A 27,539-nucleotide genomic window follows, 5' to 3' on the forward strand; every position below is an offset into this window, starting at 1 on the left:
CCCCGGCGTCTCAGCTTCTCTGCACTGTGAGCGCCGGCCAGCCAGAAAGCGAGCACAGCGGTGACGTCTGACGTCACCGCTGTGCTTTCCGGCCGCTGTGCTTACACAGTGCAGAGAAGCTGAGACGCCGGAGGACAGACACCGGAATGTGAGTATGTACTGTTTGTTTTTTTTACGTTTACGCTGGTAACCAGGGTAAACATCGGGTTACTAAGCGCGGCCCTGCGTTTAGTAACCCGATGTTTACCCTGGTTACCCGGGGACTTCGGCATCGCTCCAGCGCCGTGATTGCACCGTGTGACCGCAGTCTACGACGCTGGAGCGATAATCATACGATCGCTGCGACGTCACGGATCGTGCCGTCGTAGCGATCAAAATGGCACTGTGTGACGGTACCCTTACTTACAGCCAAAGCTGACAATCTATACTGCTCCTAGACCTGTCCTCTGCCTTTAAACACAGTCAATCACTCCCTCCTACTACAAAACATCTTTTCCCTTGGTGTTAAAGGCCTTGCTTCCTCGCATACCACACGTTTAACGTCTCCCACTCCCACACTACATCCTCATTCCACCCTCTGTGTTGGTGTCCTTCAAGGCTTTGTTCTAGGACCCTTACTCTTCTTAATCTTTACCTTTGGCCTGGGACAACTCAAAGTCCCATGGCTTCCAGGACCATCTACACGCTGATGATACTCAGACGTCACCTCACTGCTGTGCAGAACCCCAGAGTGTCTATCAGCCATATCCTCCTCCTTATCACGCTTCTTAAAGCTCAACACCCTTTTGTATACAGTACTCATGTACAGAACCATGGAATCAATCGTGCTCCAAAAAATAAATAAGCTAGACTTTGCGACAACTGACGCAAAACTGCTGGTTTGGGTGAAATTGTAATCTGCCAAAGTTGAAATATTTTGTATGCAGTTTATGGTCGATCATTGAATACTTTTAACAAGCGCCTTGATGAATATCAATTTTTTTTCTATTAAAATACACAAAATTACCTGACTGAAAACACAAAATTTCTAAATCCCCAATTCATAGTATACATAAAAATACATATACATGGTGACAAGCAAGGATTGACATTTACATCATAGATGAGGCCAAATCACTTCTGAACGTCTGTACTGGTAATTGAACGATTCGATGACTCAGAGGTAACAGTGATAATTGGCTGCACTATTTTCTGGCAATAAACCGGACTGATTCAATTACATTTCGGTTCTCCCACAAGAACACCCACATTTTGGCATCCATTGTCCACTAGCAACAGGTTGCATAAATAAACCCTTAAAAAACATAAGGGAACAGTCACTGGTTATCGGAGAATACACACAAGCGTTTTACTGAACGGTAGCGGGTACGCGGCATTAGCTTATTCTAAAAATTGTACTGTCCCCAAAAGACAGGGTTTTCCTTTATGTTGCCTGAACTTCACCCAGTCAAAAGGGTGCGGGACATTCCAGTGAGAAGACAGCGTGCTGAGTCAAGTCTAACAGATGGTGCAGAAGTGGACTGGGCTACCTGCCAGCTGTTTTAAAGGTGTGCCAGCCTTTTGCCGATCTGCCATGTACAGCTTGTCTGGGTTCCCCAGCGCAGTTTGCCAAGAGGGGAGTAAGCGCCCTCCTTACACACAAAAATGTTCAGTCGTGCTTACCATGAGGTTACAAAAAGGTTATGGTAAGAAGAACTACAAATCAGCTTTGCAGCCTACAGATCACTTTTATACTTTATTTTTATGGACTTTTGAGAGGGTATGCATGATGATTTCAGGATCGTATTGTGGGCACAATATTTGGACACTTCTCTGAGCTGGGTGCCACGTTTGCGAGCCATTCAACTTTACACACGTAATAAAACCAGATGAACACCCCAATACAATAGAGGTGGTGGCCAAACTTGGGACCATGTGTCTCAGATGACTAGTCCTGAGTAGGTCCCTGGTCCCTCTTGATTGACAGGTCTCTCCTCATACACACATGAAGAGACCTGTCAGTCTAAGGGCAGCTGCACCTGAAAGTTGGTCTCTCCATCTTGGGAAAAAAAAAATAAAACCACACATTTTGATTATACTGATCAAATCAGAGTTTGATCAGTTTTTCTAAGAGGCGAGGCGGGGGAAAGTTTCTCCACCTTCTCCATTCAGTCAGTGAAAATCGGACCCCACTTTTGAATGTCATCCAAGTGCGGCCTGATGTTTTGCCGGTTCCAAAGACTTGCATTGCCAATTTTGAGCCGACACTCGGATCAAAATTGAACGTCAACGATTTTTTTCATTGGACATATGAACAGCCCCATAGAATAACATGGGTACGAGTGTTACCAAAACGATGGATAGCACTCGTCTGATATAAACAGTGGTGTGCATGAGCCCTAGGGGAGCTAAGCTGGGAGAAGCCACCAGGGAACGTCGCTCTAGTCATCTGAGATGCATGGTTCCTGGCCGGCTTTTCAAAATAGGTCTTCTCCAAAATGCCACAGTGCGGTGAGATAAGATTTACTCAAACAATCGGGAATCCAGGCTCGGATTCATGCCACTCGTGGTTCATGAATCAGATGACATGTTCCCTTTAAATTGAGGCATCAATAGCTTCCGATGGATCGGCTAAATAGTGCGAGTCCCCTAGTGTATCTCTCATTCTCTGTAGGTCTATTTCATATGCACTAATCATTTTCATGACCTCTTTTGTGCTGAATAATGGCCCCGTGATTGGACTTGTTCTGTTACATACGGTAACTCGTGACCCAGACTGGCGGCAGACTGTAAAGGACATGTCAGGCCTCAGCAAGTATATAGTTCACCCTCAGGTCTCATCTGGTAGAATGAAAGTCAGCGGAAACATGAGGATATAAAAGACAAATACACAAGATGACTAATCGTCTGCTATTTATTCTACCTGTACTTCCTCCATGTATACAGACACCGAGCCACAGGGAAATCACGCTGGTCTCAAAAATGCAGAGTCACACAATGCGCCCCATGGGGGGCATGGGCTGATGGGAGCGATCACAATCTCTGTGCAGAAAGATATGTTTGAATATAGAAGCAAAAGGAAATAATTAGACCATACTGTCAGACGGACGCGGGTGACTTTCTACAATCATAACTTTACTCCTTATGTGAAATTAACCATAACATTTACCCAAGCTGCTCCTATAGCATGCTAAAGTAAACCCACATGTGCCTGTAGCATAGGAGGGGGGCACGCTGCTGACGGACCCCTCTGGTGACATTGATGTTCACCATCAGCCAAGACTCTGGTAAAGAGAGACACATCATATACTCCTTTATCCAGGAGACAATGGGGGACTGGTACCCCCGAAAGGCATAAGAAATCAATGGCACGCACAGACTATAGTCAGGAGGGGTGCCAACCTTAACCCCTTCACCACCATGGGATTTTCCGTTCTTGCATTTTCGTTTTTCGCTCCCCTTCTTCCCAGAGCTATAACTTTTTTTTTCCCGACAATATGGCCATGTGAGGGCTCGTTATTTGCAGGACGAGTTGCACTCGAGAACGACACCATTGAATTTACCACACAGTGTACTAGAAAACGGAAACAAAATTCCAAATGAAGGAAATTGCAAAAAAAAGTGCAATTTTACAATTTTTTTTACCATGTTCATAAAATGCTAAAACTGACCTGCCACTATGATTCTCCAGGTCATTACTAATTCATAGACACCAAACATGTATAGGTTCTTTTTTTTAATTTAATTTGTGAGAAAAAAAATCCAAAGTTTGTAAAAGAAAAAAAAAAAAGGTGCTATTTTCCGAGACCCGTAGCGTCTCCATTTTTCAGGATCTGGGGCTGGGTTAGGGTACCGTCACACAGTGCAATTTTGATCGCTACAACAGCACGATTCGTGACGTTCCAGCGATGCATTTACGATATCGCTGTGTCTGACACGCTACTGCGATCCGGATCCCCGCTGAGAATCGTACGTCGTAGCAGATCGTTTGAAACTTTCTTTCATCGTCTAGTGTCCCGCTGTGGCGGCATGATTGCATTGTGTGACACAGGTTGTATACGATGTGCGCACAGTAACCAACGGCTTCTACATCGCAAATACGTCATGAAATTATCGCTCCAGCGCCGTGTATTGCAACGTGTGACCGCAGTCTACGACGCTGGAGCGATACTTATACGACGCTGCAACGTCACGAATCGTGCCGTCGTAGCGATGAAAATGGCACTGTGTGACGGTACCCTTAGAGCTTAATTTTTGCACACTGAGCTGATGTGTTTATTGACATTATTTTGAGGTAGAGACAATGTTTTGATTGCCTGTTATAGCATTTTATTGCCGTGACAAAAAAAATAAAAAAGTTATTCTTACGTATTTTGATAGATCGGCCATTTCTGAACATAGCGATACCAAATATGTGTGTATTTTGTTATTGTTTGATGCTCTCTGGGGAAAGTGGGGGTGATTTTAAACAATGTATATATATATATCTGAAAAGATCCGCATCAAGCTATGATGTAGTTATACGTCCTAGGTCGTAAAGGGATTAACAACGGTGCCAGCTTACATTCACTACCACAGATAATTTTGGAAAGAAACTAATACAAGTCCTCCAAAAAGTTATTAAAGAGGTCATTTAATACATCCAGCAGGTTTTTTTTTTGTTTTTTGTTTTAAATTCTGGACAATAATCCTTTTATGCATTGTTCCCATGATGAGTTTTTGGTGATTTTTGTTTACACTGCATAATGGACGAAAAACTGTAAATAAGTGCAGAAAATCTACAACATTAAAACCTCACCAAAAACTCATCGTGGGAATGTAGCCTTAAAGGGCATTAATGCTTCTATTATTATCTAGGTCTGCAATTATTATGTACTTCGACCCAAAAAATACCTTCAAAAGTTAAAATCTCCACAAAATTTGGTACAAGATATAAAATTATAAGCTTGTGCTTTGTGGGTACTTTGAATGAGGCAGTGTCCAAAAATGAATATTTTCTCATAAATCACCTTCCATTTACGCTAAAAAAAAAAAATTACAAACTATTATCCTGACATCTAAATAGGTGTTCACAATCCGTACTAAATCAATAAAATTCAGCATTAACCTATAGATAAAGCTAAATGACCACGTACACATGAAATAAATGTCGGCTGAACCCACAGATTTCGTCAAGACCGGTCGACCATCTCATGTGTATGGGGGGCCCTCCAAACACTACTATGACAAAAGGTCAGAAAAAAAAAAAAAAGGATTGGGCCTTTGGAATTTTAAATCACCCATCATTTCTGGTTTCTGGGGAAGAGAAGCAGAGACTGAAGAGAATGGTCGGCCATGGCCAACAGTTCTCACGTGTGTAGCCAGCCTTTACTTTTGGGTATCGGACCACCCCTGTCAAAGCAGGTGCAAAAAAAAAACCCGACACCTTGATCACATTACCCAAGAGATTCAGCCCAGAGGGACAACCATGAAACTGAGACCTCACAACAAGATATTCATCTGAATGTTCATTTTAACACACTGGTAGAACTGGTGTTAAAAAAAAAAAAAAAAATGTCCGAGAAGTAAACCTATAATTAGAAACCTAGTCTACTGGAGATTGCATCAGTGATGGAGATTAGAGGAGTCATATTCTATCTTGTCACAATATAATAACACAAGTAGTACTATAGCTGGAAACATAGGGTGAAAAAAAAATATCTTAATTGGCAGGTAGACACTGCGCCTTGAAATCAGATACTGGCAAGTCACTTTTTTTATTATTTATTATTTCATTTATTAAGGACTATGGGGATTCTTAGTGATGAATCAACTGCCTCCGGCAATCCATGGTAATGTGTCTGACCAACTATAGGTACCTGATTTTGCTAAAAAGGCCTCCCAAAAAAACTGGAATAAAGCATGCCGTTTAGTCAATGGTCATAATAACACAGCCATATACGTTTTATTCCACAATTGCCCATAATAACCTTCCATCCTGGTAACATATGTTCAGTGACATCGGGAAATAAACAAATTTTCTCTTAATGAAGCATCAAAGACAATCATTCTTTGAATAAAGGTACCGTCACATTAAGCGATGCTGCAGCGATAGCGACAACGATGCCGATCGCTGCAGCGTCGCTGTTTGATCGCTGGAGAGCTGTCACACAGACCGCTCTCCAGCGACCAACGATGCCGAGGTCCCTGGGTAACCAGGGTAAACATCGGGTTACTAAGCGCAGGGCCGCGCTTAGTAACCCGATGTTTACCCTGGTTACCAGCGTAAAAGTAAAAAAAACAAACAGTACATGCTCACCTGCGCGTCCCCCAGCTTCTGCTTCCTGACACTGACTGAGCTCCGTCCCTAACAGCACAGCGGTGACGTCACCGCTGTGCTTTTACTTTCACTTTAGGGCCGGAGCTCAGTCAGAGCAGGAAGCAGACGGCAGGGGACGCGCAGGTGAGTATGTACTGTTTGTTTTTTTTACTTTTACGCTGGTAACCAGGGTAAACATCGGGTTACTAAGCGCGGCCCTGCGCTTAGTAACCCGATGTTTACCCTGGTTACCAGTGTAAAACATCGCTGGTATCGTTGCTTTTGGTGTCAAACACAACGATACACGGCGATCGGACGACCAAATAAAGTTCTGGACTTTATTCAGCGACCAGCGACATCACAGCAGGATCCTGATCGCTGCTGCGTGTCAAACTAAACGATATCGCTAGCGAGGACGCTGCAACGTCACGGATCGCTAGCGATATCGTTTAGTGTGACGGTACCTTAACATGTCTTTGTTAAAGGGAAAAAAAAACCAAACAAGAAAAAAAAAAAAAAACAGCATGTCGACCTTCTCACCAAAAGATGACAGTGATTGATCAGCTAAAACAACAAAATCATTTTTGGTTGAAATCTTTCATTTTCATCAACTTTAATCCACTGTGTATGTGAGCCTATAGGCTACGTGCACACTATGCGGATTTGCTGCGGATCCGCAGCGGATTTTTCAGCGCAGAAACGCTGCAGATCCGCACTGTGATGTACAGTACAATGTTATTAAATGGGGAAAAAAAAAAGCTGTGCAGACGGTGCAGAAAAATCAGTGCGGAATTGCTGCGGATTTCAAAGAAGTGCATGTCACTTCTTTTGTGCGGATCTGCAGCGTTTCTGCACCCCTTCATGTTAAAAATCCGCAGTGGCGAAATCCACAGAAAATCTGCATCAATTCCGCAGAAAAACCGCACAAAATCCGTGGCTGCGGATTCTGCCAGGAGATGCGTATTTTGTGCAGAAAATTCTGCACCTCTTTTCCTACGTGTGCACATAGCCTTAGATTCATAGGCAGCATATGGATCACCAGATTTCACAATATAAACTGCATACATTATTAAGAAGATCTCTTAAATCTGATGAGAATGGCTCAAAAAAGAAGGAAGGAAAAATCAACACATAAGACGCCTCGGAATGAGGCAACTTTAAGGCCAAGTTCCCACAATATGTTTTTGATGCTGTGTATTTTCTTACGCAAAAAAAAAAAAAACTATCTATGAAAGTGGATGAGATTCATAGAGAGCTTATAACTAGTGATGAGCAAACGTGCTCGGACGACGAGCATGCTCGGATGTTATCAGAGGGTCTTAGGCGTGCTCAAATAATATGTTCAAGTCCCCACGGCTGCATGATTCACGGCGGTTAGACAGCCGCAGCACATGCAGGGTTTCCCTGTATGTTCGATTATACCAGCATGTGCTGCGGCTGTCTAACCGCCGTGAATCATGCAGCCGTGGGGACTCAAACACATTATTCAAGCACGCCGAATATACTCGATTAGCACATGAGCATGTTCTGAGAACACCTTATTCCAAGCACGTTTGCTCATCATCCCCCGTTTACAGCCGGGAGCAGCCGAATTAGCAGCGCTCTCAGTTGTAAAATGTAAATGTCCCCACATATGGATTACAGCGTGGGACTTGACTGTACGGCGGACAGGTATGGTATATTGTTGCTTTTTTATTTTGGATTTTTTTTTTTTTTTTTACAGAAGAATGAGGGCTTCGCAAGGATTGAGCGTGCAGTAAAGATGTTTAAACCTGTGTGTTTCATTATTTCATTAAAATACTTTCTTAATGTGTGTGTGTCTTTTTAACCCTTTCAGACTATTGGATTAATAATGGAGCGGTGTCTTATTGACTCCTCTCCATTATTAACCAGGCTTAATGTCACCTTACAATAGCAAGGTGACATTAACCCCTTATTACCCCATATGCCAATGCCACAGGGCAGTGGGGAAAGGCTGAGTGCCAGAATAGGCGCATCTTAAGGTACCGTCACATTAAGCGACGCTGCAGCGATAGCGACAACGATGCCGATCGCTGCAGCGTCGCTGTTTGATCGCTGGAGAGCTGTCACACAGACCGCTCTCCAGCGACCAACGATGCCGAGGTCCCCGGGTAACCAGGGTAAACATCGGGTTGCTAAGCGCAGGGCCGCGCTTAGTAACCCGATGTTTACCCTGGTTACCAGCGTAAAAGTAAAAAAAACAAACAGTACATGCTCACCTGCGCGTCCCCCAGCGTCTGCTTCCTGACACTGACTGAGCTCCGGCCCTAACAGCACAGCGGTGACGTCACCGCTCTGCTTTCACTTTCACTTTAGGGCCGGAGCTCAGTCAGAGCAGGAAGCGGAGGCTGGGGGACGCGCAGGTGAGCATGTACTGTTTGTTTTTTTTACTTTTACGCTGGTAACCAGGGTAAACATCGGGTTACTAAGCGCGGCCCTGCGCTTAGTAACCCGATGTTTACCCTGGTTACCAGTGTAAAATATCGCTGGTATCGTTGCTTTTGGTGTCAAACACAACGATACACGGCGATCGGACGACCAAATAAAGTTCTGGACTTTATTCAGCGACCAGCGACATCACAGCAGGATCCTGATCGCTGCTGCGTGTCAAACTAAACGATATCACTAGCGAGGACGCTGCAACGTCACGGATCGCTAGCGATATCGTTTAGTGTGACGGTACCTTTACAGATGTGCCTTTTCTGGGGTGACTGGGGGCAGATGTTTTTAGCTGGGGGGACGACAATAACCATGGTCCCTCTCTAGGCTATTAATATCTGCCCTCAGTCACTGGCTTTCCCTCTCTGCCGGAGAAAAATGTGCGGGAGCCCACACCAGTTTTTCCGTGAATTAACCATTTAATTTAACACCTACAGCTCCAAAATTTTATACACACACTACTAACATTATTAGGGAGGGACATATAAAAATCTAACTGCCACGTCACCGACCACCCGAGCTTCTGCCACGTCACTGACCAGACGAGCTGCCGCCACGTCACCGACCACCCGAGCTGCTGCCACGACCACCCGAGCTGCCGCCTCACCACCACCAGTGCTGCAGCACACCATCCTCCTGTCTCTTCCCCACTATCCTGAAGAATGTGAGTCCGCAAGGACAGGGTCCTCTCCCCTCTGTACCAGTCTGTCACTATAAATTTGTTTACTGTTAACGATATCTATAACCCTGTATGTAACCCCTTTTCACATGTACAGCACCATGGAATTAATGGTGCTATATAAATAAATAATAACTGATATGCAATGGTTTACTGTAGGTAAACCATGTCTCATATCTTGTCGGGTTCTGCAATGATTCTACAGAACCCGACAATCGAATTACCGGCTTTTCTGCTATCTAGCTCTGTATGAAATATAAAGAGAGAATATATATATATATATATATATATATATATATATATATATATATATATATATATATATATATATATATATATATATATATATATATATATACACATACACACTAGATGGTGGCCCGATTCTAGTGCATCGGGTATTCTAGAATATGCATGTCCACGTAGTATATTGCCCAGCCACGTAGTATATTGCCCAGCCACGTAGTATATTGCCCAGTGACGTAAAATAAAAATTAAACATATACTCACCTTCCGAAGTGGCGTTGAAGTCCTGGCGCCTGTGTACGCGGCAGCTTACCAGGGTTGGTATGAGCGCAGGACCTGTGATGACGTTGCGGTCACATGACCGTGACGTCATGGCAGGTCCTTCTCGCATAGCATCCTTGGCACCGGAACCTGCCGCTTGCGCTTTGCCACGACCAATCAGCGACTTGGATTTCCATGACAGACAGAGGCCGCGACCAATGAAAATCCGTGACAGACAGACAGAAAGAAAGCCAGACAGACAGGACAGACAGAAAGACGGAAGTGACCCTTAGACAATTGTGTGTGTGTGTAATTATATATATATATATATATATATATATACACACATACATATACACACACACATACATACACACATATATACATGCACACACACACACACACAGTTCAGACCAAAAGTTTGGACACACCTCATTTAAAGATTTTTCTGTATTTTCATGACTATGAAAATTGTACATTCACACTGGAGGCATCAAAACTATGAATTAATATAGAATTACATACTTAACAAAAAAGTGTGAAACAACTGAAAATATGTCTTATATTCTAGGTTCTCTAAAGTAGCCACCTTTTGCTTTGATGACTGCTTTGCACACCCTTTGCATTCTCTTGATGAGCTTCAAGAGGTAGTCACCGGGAATGGTTTTCACTTCACAGGTGTGCCCTGTCAGGTTTAATAAGTGGGATTTCTTGCCTTATAAATGGTGTTGGGACCATCAGCTGTGTTGTGCAGAAGTCTGGTGGATACACAGCTGATAGTCCTACTGAATAGACTGTTAGTATTTGTATTATGGCAAGAAAAAAGCAGCTAAGTAAAGAAAAAGGAGTGGCCATCATTACTTTAAGAAATGAAGGTCAGTCAGTCTGAAAAATTGGGAAAACTTTGAAAGTGTCCCCAAGTGCAGTGGCAAAAACCATCAAGCGCTACAAAGAAACTGGCTCACATGAGGACCGCCCCAGGAAAGAAAGACCAAGAGTCACCTCTGCTTCTGAGGATAAGTTTATCCAATTCACCAGAATCAGAAATCGCAGCTTAACAGCAGCTCAGATTAGAGACCAGGTCAATGCCACACAGAGTTCTAGCAGCAGACACATCTCTACAACAACTGTTAAGAGGAGACTTTGTGCAGCAGGCCTTCATGGTAAAATAGCTGCTAGGAAACCACTGCTAAGGACAGGCAACAAGCAGAAGACACTTGTTTGGGCTAAAGAACACAAGGAATGGACATTAGACCAGTGGAAATCTGTGCTTTGGTCTGATGAGTCCAAATTTGAGATCTTTGGTTCCAACCACCGTGCCTTTGTGCGACACAGAAAAGGTGAACGGATGGACTCTACATGCCTGGTTCCCACCGTGAAGCATGGAGGAGGTGGTGTGATGGTGTGATGGTGCTTTGCTGGTGACACTGTTGGGGATTTATTCAAAATTGAAGGCATACTGAACCAGCATGGCTACCACAGCATCTTGCAGCGACATGCTATTCCATCCGATTTGCGTTTAGTTGGACCATCATTTATTTTTCAACAGGACAATGACCCCAAACACACCTCCAGGCTGTGTAAGGGCTGTTTGACCAAGCAGGAGAGTGAAGGGGTGCTACACCAGATGACCAGGCCTCCACAGTCACCAGACCTGAACCCAATCGAGATGGTTTGGGGTGAGCTGGACCGCAGAGTGAAGGCAAAAGGGCCCACAAGTGCTAAGCATCTCTGGGAACTCCTTCACGATTGTTGGAAGACCATTTCCGGTGACTACCTCTTGAAGCTCATCAAGAGAATGCCAAGAGTGTGCAAAGCAGTCATCAAAGCAAAATGTGGCTACTTTGAAGAACCTAGAATATAAGACATAATTTCAGTTGTTTCACACTTTTTTGTTAAGTATATAATTCCACATGTGGTAATTCATAGATTGATGCCTTCAGTGTGAATGTACAATTTTCATAGCCCTGAAAATACAGAAAAATCTTTAAATGAGAAGGTGTGTCCAAACTTTTGGTCTGAGATATATATACACACACACCTTTACTATGTGTAGACATTTATTCTATCTATTCTATTTTACCCTGTCAGTGTGATTTTACTGTATTCTGCACTGAATTGCCGGCTTTTCTATAGAACACCAGTGCGTATTTCTCACAAGTCACACTGATGGTCCGTGTGGTGTGCGAGTTTTTCTCGCTCCCATAGACTTTCATTGCCGATTCTCGGCTGAGAAAATATCGGATGATGGGAGTTGCCCCATAGATTAACATTGGCCCGAGTGCTGTGTGGTTTTTTATTGCACAGCACTCATCCGTATTACGGTCTAGTGTGACTCCGGCCTAAGGGCGACAGTGACTTGTTTAGAATTTAATTTAGCAACCTTTAGGGCTCCTCTGATCAACTTCTACAAAATTCCATCACTAAAAATGAGGAAGCCATAGGTCAAACTGAAGGGTGGGCCGCAGTCACCATGATGTAATAGTAAATAAACGAATGCAAATCTGGGTTCTGAGGAAATACTTTTCTGATCTTTTTTTCCTGAAGTTAATTTAGGCTTCGCAAATGAAAAAACAAATGATACTGCTAGCACAGGACATGCGCTCTCAGGGCAAACCAAGACACACAAAGACATGATAGGTTTTTTTTTTCTACAAGAAAGCAAGTGAAAATAAGTAAAGAACATAAACAGATTCTCAGACATTTAGCAGGCGGCCATTCTAGCAATGCCAGGACAATAGATGGCAGAAGTCATGAATATTCACACTACTGTGAATGATATCAAATATTCTGCACCCAATTTTTAGACAGGTCCCAAGAAGAATATTTTGGGGAGCACTGCCTCTGCCCAGTGACGAGTGCTTGCTTGGGGGCAGAGACAGCTCTGGACCAGGTCACATGGTCCAGTGGGATCTTTACAAGTCAATACTGAAGGAACTGGAGACCTTTGGTCCTCCGAGGAGATTGAGAAAAGTCTTCTGAATTTCTAATGCATGTTAAATTACAAAATTGTCATTTTTAACAATTGCCAACATTTTATAATTCCTAGACAATCCCTTTAAGAGTTTTATTTTCCCCCCAGATAGAATACTGATGGCCATTATTGTGGGATAGGCGAGGGCACCAGGGTGATGGAAATGCAGCTTCCCATCGTCCATGAAGCCATTTTTCCTGCCAAAGAGTAGTGGGGGCACATTCCTACTGATCACACATCAATGACCTATTTTAAAAGGACAAGTCCTTAGTGCTTTATCCTGGAACCCTTTGATATGGAAGTCTGTAAGCTAACTGGAATATGTTTATGCCTTTCTGGAGAATTGGTGACGGCACGTAATGTTGAGTAGCTAATATATATTTTCTACAGATCAAAGTGTAAACAATTTCTCCCCCGCACACTCAGATTATAGTGTGTGGCATCAGACTGCCATTAATGGCCAATAGCGAGAGTACGGCTTCCCTCCTGCACTTGACAAACAGCAATGACCTGCCGAATACCCAGATCTGTGCACCGATCCAGCTGCTGTGGGACGTCCACCACTCATCCACACCCAACCCAGCCGCAGCGGAAACTTATCACCACCAAGCAATTTGGAGATAAAAGAGAAAGATGGCTACAAGGAAGACAATGGGAAATAAAATGCGACATCTGATTTTAGGGGCATTTACGGTAGTTTATTACTTTCTTTTATGTGGAGACAAGATTTATAAAGGCCTTATGAAGTATTCAGGTAAGCGGCCTATAAATCTCATTCACACAGGAGTTTGCCTCACAATCGTTAGGAGGAACTGATGAGGGACAATTGGCAGATTACAGCAATTATCTCCTAGCACAAATTACTTCCAAGAACGCTCTTTATTTATTGGCTTTACATTCATCATACACAGCTCCCCCCCCCAAACGTAAAATCTTTTTCAGTACATATTAGGTTTTTGAACAAATTTATATAATTGGATATAAAACAGCTTTAAACCCATAAAAATGACCTCCAAAAACAAAAAACTCATTGACCTAATAATCTATGCCTTTAATGTGTATGGCCATGGTAAGAATACACATAAGAGGACAGTCAAGAAACCAGCCAATTTCATGTGAGCAGGTGGACCATCTACCATGAATGAGGTAGCTTTGAGGACACCGATTTGCAGAAGATGCTTCCATAGTAGCCGGACCAAAGCACAGTCAACTTTCTGCAACCAGCCAGCATTATTGGCGTCATAGCAGGCCCTACTAATCAAAAACGAGGCACCAAGGAAGCCAACAGGTAGTAAGGACGTTCACAGTGCAGTGGACAGCTGACATGGCCGCTGGACCAGGGTCGTGGAAATCATTCTGCTCAACTCTAATATATGGTTGTTCCAAAAGTAGATGGAGGAAACAAAAAGGTCGTTCACGTTTGATTTCAACATGTCCTATCCTTTTGTCCTCAAGGAGGATCAGCCACCAGCAGCAAAGTCTGATGGCCGCTTACTTTCCTCTGAAGACATACGCATTCAGCCAACATATGAGGTGCATGGCCACCCCATGAGGCACTTCATCACCCAGAAGAGTATCACTTGAATTTCGTTTTTCCACACAAGTACACAAAGCTGGCGGAATACTGCAGGCAACAACACTCCTGTGTTGGGCCAATCTAACCCCTGGAAACACCCCTACAGGAGAGAATATTAAGAATAAAGTTCCTACCTAACACTACACCGGTGGTAAAAACGAGACTAATCATTATGAGCCACTGAGATCACCGATTGTTGTGTATATTATAGTTCTTGTTAAAGAATGTTCTGATGAAGGTCCTATGACGGACCGAAAATGTTCACATTTTTGCTTGGATGCACAATAAAAGGAACTCCAATTTTTCATATACCGAGTGCCAAATTTGTTATTATGTTCTGGCCACTGAATAAATATAAATTCTCAGCATCAGGTAATCTTTTAGAACTTTTCGTATGTCTCAGTGCAACTTCTGCAAAACATGTGCCAGAATCTACAAGGCACCCAACATCTTCTGACCACATCCTGCTTCTTCCTTCCAGTTTGTCCAGTTTGGACTGTTATATAGCAAGACTGGGTGAAGCTGTGATAATGGAATAATCTGAGTGCACAGAAATGAAGAATATTGTGATCACATCGTCCAAAGTTCAGGTGTGACACTGAATCCCTACATGTAATGAATAATGAAAAATAAACCATCTTTTATCACCTGCTAAAAATACCCAAACAAGCAGCAGAAATCCGCGGTGAGAACTTGTAGCACCGCCGGAAAGCGTGTTATTGTGTAAGACGTCTTGTGGTCGGGCACAGCGTGTACTGATAACACAATCACGCCTCACTGCTGCTTCTTGTAACCCGGACGAAACGGAAGTGTGAACTACACACCATAAACATCACCCATAAGGAAGACGGAGCGTGGCGTCCTCCACCCCAACACACAAACATATGGACCTCCACCAACTAATTTTGATATTTTCCATTATAACATTTATTTTTTTGCCACGATTCGAGCAATTTCACTAAAACGTATTCCACTAACAATTAGTCTGGTAAAGATAATTTCCTGTGGAAATTTTCACCATTAGAAAATTTACCAGAAGTCCTGAAATGCTCTGGCAGCAAAGTACGGAGGCGCAGTGCCGATTTAGGGAGGCGAGCTTGGATTTTTTCTCATCTCTCTGAGACCATTAGTAAGTTGTTCTCCAGCAGTGGACACCTCCGTAACTTCTAGATGAATCGCCAAAATGCCTTGTAACATTGTAACACTTGTGACAATGCTATTGTGCGTTGTGTGTGTCAGTATGAACAGGGCCTTAAAAAGGGTTTGACACTCTGGCCTATTATGGCAAAAAACATGGCAGAGAATGAATGGAGATGTAATTAGGTATGTGCGTGACTGCGTTCATTGACTTCTATGAAAGTTACGGAAGTCATCGGTTTTCATAACTCCTGTAAAATTGGAGCATGTTCCACGCCCGCCCGACCACGTGTCCATTCATACTCCGCCAGGATTGGCATCCATTACACATTTAGCTATAAATGTCCACAGTGGCATAACTCCTTTATACTACTATTTACTGACCGCCGTTTCTTATGGCAGATTCCCAGTTTCGGACGTGCTACATGTAGTCCTCTACAGCTGCTCTAATTGTACGCCAGACTCTACAGGAGCAGAAAACCCTTCACTGCGGTAATGGGTCATAGAAGAAATGAAGTGATGTGTGATGTCGGGCCACAGTCCGGCCGGGAAGGTTCTTAGGCTACTTTCACACTAGCGTCGTGCACTGCACGTCGCTATGCGTCGTTTTGTTGAAAAAACGCATCCTGCAAAAGTGCCCGCAGGATGCGTTTTTTCTCCATTGACTTGCATTAGCGACACATTACCACACGTCGCAATCGTCGTGCGACGGTTGCGTCGCCACCAAAAAACGTTGCTTGTAACGTTTTTTTGGTGCGTCGTGCCTGTCTTTTTCGACCGCGCATACGCGTCCGGAACTCCGCCCCCGCCTCCCCGCACCTCACAATGGGGCAGCGGATGCGTTGAAAAACAGCATCCGCTGCCCCGGTTGTGCGGCGTTCCACAGTATGCGTCGGTGCGCCGCAACGTCGCATTGCGACGTCCAGTGCACGACGCTAGTGTGAAAGTAGCCTTACACGTGTAATGTCCACATTATGGATGGAAGCGATAATCCCCTTTAAGCCTGATATTTAGGTTAAGGTTAAGGGGCGTAGAGGACTACCTGTAATTACGCAGTCACAGAGGCCTGTTCTTACATTTACAGGACCTGATGGACGTTTCCCTTGATCACCTAAAAGTTCGAGGTGAAGCAATTTCCTGCTACTTTTCACCCAATTCAATAAGCCGAAAGCGGAAGAAAGTCTGAAGCACGAGGCAAACATAATATATTTGGCAAATGGTCCATGGAACGGCGCCTCCATCCTAACAAGCATTCATCACAAATGGGAAGTAACATTTGTATAAGTCATGAAAGCTGCAGCACGGATTCAAGGACACGTTACCTTCTGGGCTGAGAGCGACACTCTTCTTCCCCGCTGTCCGCCTCCTGTGGAGAGAGAACAGGCACAATTATTCCATGTCGCACATCCACCACCCCGCTTACCAGGCATGCCAGTCTGCGCACACTGTCGGATCACAGGGATCACGTTGTCTTAGACTTAAACCATTGTAGGAAGAGTCAGGCAGCTGCAGCACTTCTTGATTTGAAGACATTCCTGACTATTATCGCAAGCTGCAGACATTGTGTAATTTGTGTACATGGGGCAATACGAGAACATGGGACTGCCACACCAGCTTTCCCTTGTAGTCGAGGCCTAAGGTGGCCACAGACAGGACGGACATCAGGGGCCCCCTGTACCAAACAGTTAAGGCTGGTTTCACACTTGCGTTTTTGGACGCTGCGTTTTAGCGCTATGAAACGCATGCGTTTTTTTTCTATACTTAACATGAAAAAACGCATGCGTTTTTTCGCATGCGTTTTGACGCGTTTTCGGCAACGCATGTGTTTTGACGTGTGCGTTCATTTGCAGAAATGCAACCTGTAGTAATTTCTAGCGGCGTTTTTTTGCCGCAAAAAAATGCATGCGTTTATTCGCGGCAAAAAAAATGCATTGCTGACTATGTAAACGCATGCGTTTTTAAGCACATACGTTTGCATGCGTTTAAAAACGCATGCGTTTCTATAAAAAAACACAAGAAAACACAAAAAAAACAAGAAAACCCTAACCTTGGGTTACTAGGGATCCTAACCCTAACCGTAACCCTAACCCTAACCCTACCCTAGGGATCCTAACCTTAGAGTTAGGGTTAGGGTTAGGATCCCTAGGGTTATGGTTAGGGTTAAGGTTAGGGGTAGGGTTTGGATCCCTATGGTTAGGGTTAGAATCCCAAGGGTTATGGTTAGGGTTTGGATCCCTTTATCACCTTGATGGTGGGGGGTGGCTTAGGGTTAGGGTTTGGATCCCTTTATCACCTTGATGGTGGGGGGGTGGCTTATCAGTGACCTGGTGACCAGGACATTATAATAAAAAGCTACCCCTAACCCTAGGGATCCTAACCCTAACCCTAGCTAATTCTATTAATAGTGGGTTTTCTAGTTGATTTTGATGATTGGCAGCTGTCACACACTTCTCAGCATGCGTTTCAAAAACGCAAACGCGGGAAAAACGCATGTAAACGCGGCAAAACGCTGTGTTTTGCCGCGTTTTTTTTTCATGCAAAAACGCATGCGTCTAAAAAACGCAGCGTTTGCATGCGTTTTTTCACCACATGCGTTTTTTTTTTTAAACGCTGCAGATCAAAACGCAAGTGTGAAACCAGCCTAAGTCGTTGTGTTTTTTTTTTTTTTTTAACGCAGGAAAAACCTACTCTCTTGACAGTAAAGAAAAAGCAGGTTTCGCTGTGTTTTTGTTGTCTGTAATGCATGCTGATAAAGTTTACTGCCCCCCCCCCCCTAAAAAAAAAATCATGATGCAACTTCCTTAAGGTTTTTGCACCAAAACCTGATACCTTCCTTTTTTTGCACATACCCATTACCTTCTATGTGTGCAGAAACAACGCTTAAAGGCGTGGCATGCTGCAGTTTGCAAAAATGCAGCAGTTTTCCCAAATCAGTCAGGAAAAAAACCTCATCTGTGTACATGACATTTCTAAAATCTCAAAGCTTTTGTTAGTACTGTAAAATGCGGCTTAAAATTTGCATTAAAAAAAAAAAAAAAAAGCAGCAAAAACGCTACATGTGAACATAGTCAAAAGGATGAGTTCAAAGGTTGTATTTGGTGCAAATTTTTATCAGCAGCCTAAAATCCACTAATAATAGCCATAAAAGTTTAGGTGCCCCCTACATATCCGATGGTTGTCGATTAAACAATGGTTAGGCCGATCCTTCGTCTGGGAATTCTTTGCCAACTCCCCCCATACACACAGGGGCGGCCAATGCTAGACCCCTCCAGGCTTATCTCGCTGGGAACAAGAGGATCGGCGGTCCGAAATCAGACATGCCAGATCCTTATCAACCATGGCAGATAATGTCACACTAGACTGTCGGCCAATGTTGGTGGGTGCAGCCAACCTCGGTCTAATATATGCGGGACTTGGGCCGAGACTATGCAATCTAATGGACGGTGACTGCATGGACCTACTTACTATTGGGTGCCAGGCCTGGGCCTTCTAGTCGCACTTATATCACATATACATAGTCCTAACAGCTGTACAACACTACGTGCATGACTGGGAACTGTACCAGCAAAACCAGAGAGAAAACACAATAAGACCCCTAAACCGACCTGTACAGTAATGGCTATATACTATCAGAGATCTGCCACATACCTATAAATAGTGTGATCACATCCAGAGTAATGATGGAGGTGCCGCATCTGTCCTCCGCAGGGTGTAGCTTACAGAACGCCTCACAAACATCAACCTTTGGCAACCGCTGGTAGTTTTCCTATAAGCCATATAACCCGGCCACACCAATCGGCCCCTTCCATCATCAACTGGGAACACTTGCCAATTTAAAAAGGAAAATTCCACTGATGGCCCTGATGATACTGACAAATATCCCTTTAAAGATTAATCCCATGTTGTTACTGCTGCAGAATGTTTGTTAGAACAATTTACTGTTTGTTTGTTTTACGTTATAGGTTATCGAAAACGGAGAGAAATTTTGTGAATTACTTGTGGCTCGCTGCCTAGGTTACAGGCCACCACTGCAGCCTAGCAGCAGTGGCCGAACATGTGCAGTGCTTACAAGCGCTTTCCTGTTGAGCTTGTAAGCGCTACTCTACCACCTCATGTAAAAGCACAGGAGGGCGCACAGTTTGGACTGGGGATGCAACAACGCCAATGATCGGACCTGTGAAATTATCAGAAGCACACCATCCCAATAGGCAAGGAGGAAGTCCGGTAAGCCGAGGAGCGGGGCATTATTGCCAAAAATTATGGGATAACCCCTTTCAAAACTGTTGAAAAAAGGACCATAGACACAGATTCATTTCAGGATTAATGACGCTCTATGGGTCCGTGTGAAACAGATGTGTGAATGCAGAGGAAATGGGGTTAGATTTCACATGGATTTTGAAGTAAATTTTGCTAACTCAAATGACCTGTTAACGATCCTTCTATTGATGTTGAAATCCGTCTATAATGCACATGATACCTATATTGTTGGAAAAAGCAACATGTCATTTTTTTAGGTGTTTCTGCTTGAAAGACCACTGAATGTGACTAATGAACAGGAGCAGAACAGACCACAGAAACCGCATTAAAAAGCCCACGCTAAAAAATTCACAGACTTTTGTGATGCATTTTTGCTTATTTTATTTTAAGCCAGAAAAAAAATCCTTATTTTTAATAATAATAAAAAAAAATCACCATGAGAACGTACCCCAATATCTAGAGACCCCTACATAATAGGAAAGGCCTGGAGTCTCTGCAGCAGGATCCTTATTTAGCACAGGGGCCAGAGGTCAGCAGCAAAACATGAAGCTTTCCTGTTATTTCTGACTCTCCTACCAGCTTCAATGATGGACACGTCCTGCAGAGGCAGCAACCTGGAGAGGATTTCATGCCTTTATTGGTCTATACATAAAAGATCAAAATGCAAAAAAAAAAAAAAACACTAACCCTAAACCATATTTATTTTCCATTTGCTTTGCTGTGGAATGCTACTGTTCCCTGTTATCTGCCACTTCCGGCTCCTGTGTTCCTTGCAGCTAATACCCATTAATGGCTCTAGTATTATTCTGCACAGTTTCTTGCAGGTTCTGATTATTTATAGACATAACACTGCCCTCTGCTGGCAGAAGCGGGTAGTCCATTGCCATTGTTCTACATAGTGAGGGATTATACCGCCATATGTTTTAATGTGTTACTTGATCTACAGCTGAATGATACCAGATATTACTATGCAGAAAATACTTCCACTAAATAACCGCCATCATAAAGCCTGCCGCCAAGACCTGCAGTTTTTATATTCGACAAAAGCCAAAATATCAAAATATGGCCTTTATATGCACACATTGACTTTTTAAGGTACCTTATCACGATGAGCTTTTGGTGCGTTTTTGATGTTGCAGAATTTTGGCTCCATTTTAATTAGTTAGCGTGCATTTCTGTGCGTTTTGTATTGCGTTTTTTATTCTGCTTTTTTGTCTCTGGCGTTTCATGCTTTAAATAAAGCTGCTTTGTTTCTTATATTTCTTGGTCTTTTGCTTTGACAAAACTATCGCTATACTTGGGTGCGTATGACGTGTTTCTGCAGTGGAAATGCACTAAAAAAGCATGAGCATTTTTATGCTGCAGATGTTCCGCATAAATCAGCGCAAAAAACTCAGCGTCCTCGCAAGATAAATTAACAGAGTGCGGAGCTGAAAAACGCACCACATGTCGTTTGCGCAGCGTTAAGCAGAGGGAAGGAGATTTCAATAAATCCCATCCACTTTGCTGGAACTGTAAAACGCATCAAAAGCTCATATCATGGGAACATAACCTTACAAGGTTTTCAGAGCAGAAACGGAGCACCACTGCCATGTTTTTAAAGAGGATTTGGAGAGTTTCCATTCAGTGGGTATATGCACTTTTTTTTTTCTTTTAAGGAATTTGTTGGTTTTTTTAAGCAGTTTTTGGAGCAGAAACACAGCGTAAATGCTTCAAATCCTCCTCCCAATCTGAAAACAGCAAGTTTCTTCTCCGAAAACTCAGCAAAAGGACTCTGGAACCCACCTGAAAAATCATGAAGTAGTAAAATAAAAAAAACACACGGGCGGTTCTAGTGTATATAGTGCACAGCTCATTGTCAGTGTTACTTGGCTCCCCTGCAGACTCAGAGAGGCCAGTCACCTAGGCAAGGAGCACACGGCAGGAATTTTACAGCCTGCTCATGTGGCACCTCGGGCCCCCGCACTCCTGTGCTGCAGAGGTACAGTTGTCCCTGCTGACAGCATTGCAGAACGCCCAGTTTGGACCAGTGGTGCGAATATGCTGCTGGTCCCAATTGCCAGTGTTCAGGCGTACACCGCTCCTTGCACAGCAGGACAGGGGAGCAGTGCGCTCCTGAAGACGGATCAGGAGAAAACCATGAATAAATGGATCCATGCATGGTGACAGGTAGCCATACTGTTTAAAGGGTAAAAAAGGAGGACGACGTATAGTAATCCTTACAGAAGTTAGCAGTATTTTCATTCAGGCCGCGCTCAGATGGCTTTGTTGCACATACGTGTGTTATCAGTATTTGCTGGGATTTATATCAATTCTAGTCATGGCTGTTCACATGTCCGCGGCTTTTTTGCAACCAGCGTGGTCCACAAAATAAATAACACCTCGGAATCAGTCCTTACTTGACAAGTTGCCGGCAGAGATGAGACAATGTGCCGTAACTTAAGTGATTAGCGTCGCCCCGGATTAGACAGGTGCTGGTTTAGGCAGATATTTCGCTAAGCATATTAAGGCCCTGCTCATCCCAGGAAAATGCCACAAATGTGGTCTAAGGTGTATAATCCGCCATATCCCTTCATCTTTACTTTTGTCTGAATCCAAGAAAACCATAAACATATACCATGAATTGGGGAAAAAAAACCTGCAGCAGAAACACAGTTTAGTATTTTTTTTTTATTTTTTTTTTTAAATTTGGCAAATGGGTACGATGAGGACTGCAACTCCGTAAGAAACAAGTGAACGTAATGGTGTTTACCAACGAGCACTCAGCAAACAAGAAGCTAAAAATGGAGCAAAGCACAAAGCTGCCAAACGGCAAAATGATTATGTTTTGTTTGCATTTTACACCAGCAAAAACGATGAAAGCCAATTCAGACGTTGACCACTAGAGGGCAGGAGCTGACCGTTCTGCAGTCGCCCTATGGGACCTTAGTCCTGACAGCTCCACTGGGCGGTATAGAAACCTACATAAGCCGCACTGGATATAGTCACATGACTATATTTCCAATGGAAGGGAAGGAGGAAACTAGGAAGGAAGTACTTACTGGCCTTCATTATTGCTCAATTTCAATCACTGACCCTAAAGTGACAGGTAATACCCGTATAAAGGGGCTTTATGGGATCACTAGATTGGTGGCCCATTCTTTACAAAAGTCATCAATATCAGACCGGTTTAGGGGTCCGACTTTTGCCACTGGCCGATCAGGTTGAGGGGACCATGGCGAGTTACTGCAGAATCTACAATGTGAACATGGCTCTGTCCACCTACATGTACAGTCGCGGCCAAAAGTTGTGCGAGACACCAATTTTGGTTTTCACACAGTTTTGCCGCTTCAGTGTTTTCCTATCTTCTAGTCAAAAGTTTCTTTGGTTCCTGAATTATAAACATTTCAGCAGCTTTAAACTCATCAGCAAAGTCTTGATAATTACAGAGCTGCCCCCTTTCCCCCCCCCCCATGACTTCTACAGTCCGTCCTGACAGATGGAAATCAGCTTCTGGGCCAAATCCTGACCGAGGACATTCTAATTAGTGTACACAGAATTTCAAGGTTTTGTTCACCGAACCACCTGGTTACCACTTTTGCGGCGTAACTTGGTCTCCATCATAGTGGTAAAAGTATTGTTCATCACCACATTGCTCCTAGATTGCTTACTAACTGGGTTTAAGGTGAAATTGGACCATAGAGGGCACGGAGGGGGACGCGGAGGAGGACACGAAGGAAGACACGAAGGAAGACACGAAGGAAGACACGAAGGAAGACACGAAGGAAGACACGAAGGAAGACACGAAGGAAGACACGAAGGAAGACACGAAGGAAGACACGAAGGAGGACACGAAGGAGGACACGAATGGGGACACGAATGGGGACATGAAGGAGGACACGGGGACACGAAGGAAGACCCGAAGGAAGACACGGAGGGGGACACGAAGTAGGACACGGAGGAGGACACGGGGACACGAAGTAGGACACGGAGGGGGATGCGGAGGAGGACACGGGGACACGAAGGAAGACACGGGGGGGACACGAAGTAGGACACGAAGGAGGACACGAAGGAGGACACGAAGGAAGACACGAAGGAAGACACGAAGGAAGACACGAAGGAAGACACGGAGGGGGACACGAAGTAGGACACGAAGGAGGACACGAATGGGGACATGAAGGAGGACACAGGGACACGAAGGAAGACACGAAGGAAGACACGGAGGGGGACACGAAGTAGGACACGGAGGAGGACACGGGGACACGAAGGAAGACACGGGGGGGACACGAAGGAGGACACGTACAAGATTTTCAGTATAAATCTGATTTTTGCCACCTTTAAAAATTCTCGGATGGCTCCACTGAAGTCAGATGTATGGGGGGGGGGGGTAGTTGCGGGGTGATTAGGAATATGGGAGGATGGCGTCGGATTTTGTGCATTGGTGCCAGACTAACCATTTACAACCAACCAAAGAAAACTAAGGAGCTGGTGGTGAACTATAGCTAGAGAAAGATGGAAGGTTTACCGGTCACTATTGCTGGTCAGGAAGGAGTAGGTCGAGAGTTACAAATATTTGGGGGTTCACTTTGACAGAGAACTCAATTGGAGGTGCAAGGTTTACAAAAAGGAGCAGGTTTACAAAAAGGGGATGAGCAGACTGTACGTCCTACGGAAACTAAGGACATTGAATGTGCGCACCCAAATGTAAGAAATGTTCTTCCAGTCCGTAGTGACAAGTGCCATCTTTTTTTTTTACAATCATACGCTGGGGAAGTAGTGTGCGGTGTCGAACGCGTATCAGCTAAATAAGCCCATCAAGATGGCACTTGCCTTCTTAGTGTCCACTGGCGAGTCTTCCCCGCCGATCCCAGTATCTGCTGGGAGAGGTTAGTGCTGCAGCCAATGAAAAACTGCAGTCAGAAGGGGGGAAAAAAAAAAAAAAAAAAGGAAAAAGGAAAAAACCTTTGATTCTCATTTGATTGCCTCTCCAATCAAATGAGAAGCTTCATGGGGTCCAGATACAGAACCCTCGGCCTCCGCTGGATGTAATCAGCTGAAGTGTCCTCTCGCGCACCCCCTCACCGCCTTCAGCTCCTGACCAGGGCTCTCGGATATACTTAGGGGGATAACTGGCATACTTGCATCCTTAGTAAAAATGTAGACGATTCTTGTCCTGAAAGATGGGTTCTCAGAACTCGTGATTTGTCTCCGACAGTTTTACGAAAATGAAATTGTGGCTTTAATTATTTTTAACCACATTCCAACCAAAGTAAATAATCTAATAACCCCTTATATGTGAGGGCGGCTTCTATATGGTGCACTGGTTTCCTGCCGCAAACCTTGAGACGGCCTCATGTGGGCGGCCTCCACCGGAAAAATCACAGCGCATGTACAAAGGACTGATACACATATATATTATATACCAAAAATAGGAGGGTTTTTTTTCCATTTAAATATATGGAGAGAACAGTTATATTAGCAGCACAACTTTTTTTTTTTGGTGTGAAAGCCACATTTTCAGATTGTAGGACTGCAACAAAACCTACATAAGCATTGCCTTATTTATCTTCTACATGGGAGGGGTCCATTTTCCTTGCAGATTTTTTACTGTACATCAAGGAAAAAGAAGTCTAATAAGCGCAACTTTCTCCATTGTAGTTTATGAGAGCGACAGAAGCAGCGAAGTATGTCACATCTGCCATAACCTACAAAAGGAGGGAGCAACATCCATGCACAATCATGGCTTCCTCCCTGGTGTACTGAGCAGAGAGGACTCCTAGCTATGGGGCTGCCAGAGATGGATAGGGCGGAAAATTGCTATTGAAGAGCTCATGTGATCCCCAGCCTGCAGATTTCACAACCCGTGACATCTGACAGCATGGCTCCGCAGCGCTCTGATCCACGGTCTTACCGGCGGTTGTGTTACCCAGTGTCGGTGTTCCCCATGTTGTCAGACAGATGTCAGTGTTGGAAACGCCATAGGGAGCTGGTAAAAACGCATAACAAAAACTCAGCAACTCCGCAAACATTTTCATACCTGCGTTTTTGCTGCAGATTTGATGAACTCAATTGAAGTCAATGGGTGAAAAACACTGCAAAAACGCACAAAGAATTGACATGCTGCAGAAAAAAAAAAGCACTGCAAATACGTAAGGAAAATTACTGATCATGTGCACAACACTTCAGGATTGTCAATGAATTAGCTCGCATAAGGATTCCAGGTTTTTTTTGGCCCATTTCTGTGCTCAAAAACCGCTGTGAAAACGCATCAAAAACATACTGTGTACACATAGCCTTATTCTTCTTGTGCAGAACTCTGCTGCAATCACTAAATGTTTCTGATTGACTTCTATGGGTTATATTGGTGTCAATGGAGTCCATAGAAGTTTATGTCCATTATCACGAATGTGTTGCAACTATTAGCCTCCACAAAACCCATAGAAGTCTACGAGAAGCGGAATGTTATACTGAGCGCTTTCCTTTACCATGCTCCTCTTTATACGATCCGGCTAAGTAGCACTTACTGATCTCTCTGACTTACTGTTCTATATTGCAGCATGTAAGTGCTGGAACATTCTGTAACCCGCCACCGGCCCAAACTAATCTCAGGAAGGATACAGGCAGAACACAACCCTCCGCAGCTGCCACCATCATCCAGCAAGGTCAGGTTTTATGTCCGTCACTGATGGAGCTATAATCAAGGTTCACTCAGCCACAAAACAATGTTAAGGATCCACCTGAATTTGGCGACCTCTAAAGTCACATTAATACCCCCTGTCAGATTTTCAAAAGGGTAATGTAGAGTTTTAACATGCAGATAACATTTTTACCCCTGAGGTTACAAATCCTGTCTGTGGAATCAAGTCATGTAATCGAGTCCTATACCGTGATCGGTTGTAATGTATACCCAGCACATGCAACTTCTCCTTCATTTCCCCTTCTATACAGCAGGGCTCCACACATTTGGGAGATAGCGGAGTAAAACGCCCAGCAGTCCCATAGACAATGAATGGAGCATGTGCATCACCCCTTAATTCAAGCCGGGAGTCTGCAGAGTCTTTAGCAATTTGTGTATGTTCATCTGAACAGAAATTTATTTCCCTTGAAATAATGGAAAAATAAACCATACATTTGATACTGGTCATGGTTCATTTAAATATTATCTGTCACCAGGTTTTCACCATTTAATCTGAGCGCGGCATGATGTAGGGGCAGAGACCCCGATTCCAGCTATGTGTCACAGTGCTGTTTGCTGTAGTTTCAACAGAATCATTTTTTTTTTTTTTTTTTATCAGCAGGAGATTATTACTAGAGGACTAGTTGTCTTGTGCAATGTAGACCCCCTGCTCTGGGTAACCCCGCCACAACACGGATTAGCAGCATTCTGGGTATACTGTGCATAGGCAGAAAGCGGCCAGTCATGTGGGCGGGGTAATACAGAGCTCAGCATTCAGAGAACTTGTAGATCTGTAGCAGAGAAACCTGTGATTTAACAAAAACTGAAAAACATCTCAGTAAGTGACACATGCCTAGAAGCCAGGTCTCTGCCTCCACATTATGCAGCTCTCAGATAGCGGTAGCAAATACCTGGTAACATTCTTTAAAGGGGTTTCTGGGACTAGGACACTCATGGCCCACCATTAGGCTAGGTCATCAGATTTGCATTGCTCCGTCTACCTGCACCTCGGCTTCT

At 43.9% G+C, this 27,539-nt stretch overlaps 1 protein-coding gene across 3 annotated transcripts in view; it reads right to left on the reverse strand.

Moving 5' to 3' along the window:
* SSH2 (slingshot protein phosphatase 2) overlaps nucleotides 1-27,539 on the reverse strand; it is a 231,569-nt gene that overhangs the window by 101,414 nt on the left and 102,616 nt on the right. For all 3 annotated transcript variants that reach the window (XM_077294281.1, XM_077294278.1, XM_077294280.1), the window contains one exon: nucleotides 16,933-16,976. In XM_077294281.1, the coding sequence (XP_077150396.1) occupies nucleotides 16,933-16,976 (44 nt within the window). The remainder of the gene's footprint in view (nucleotides 1-16,932; nucleotides 16,977-27,539) is intronic.

This window comes from Ranitomeya variabilis, chromosome 3 (assembly GCF_051348905.1).
Source record: "Ranitomeya variabilis isolate aRanVar5 chromosome 3, aRanVar5.hap1, whole genome shotgun sequence".
NCBI lineage: Eukaryota > Metazoa > Chordata > Amphibia > Anura > Dendrobatidae > Ranitomeya > Ranitomeya variabilis.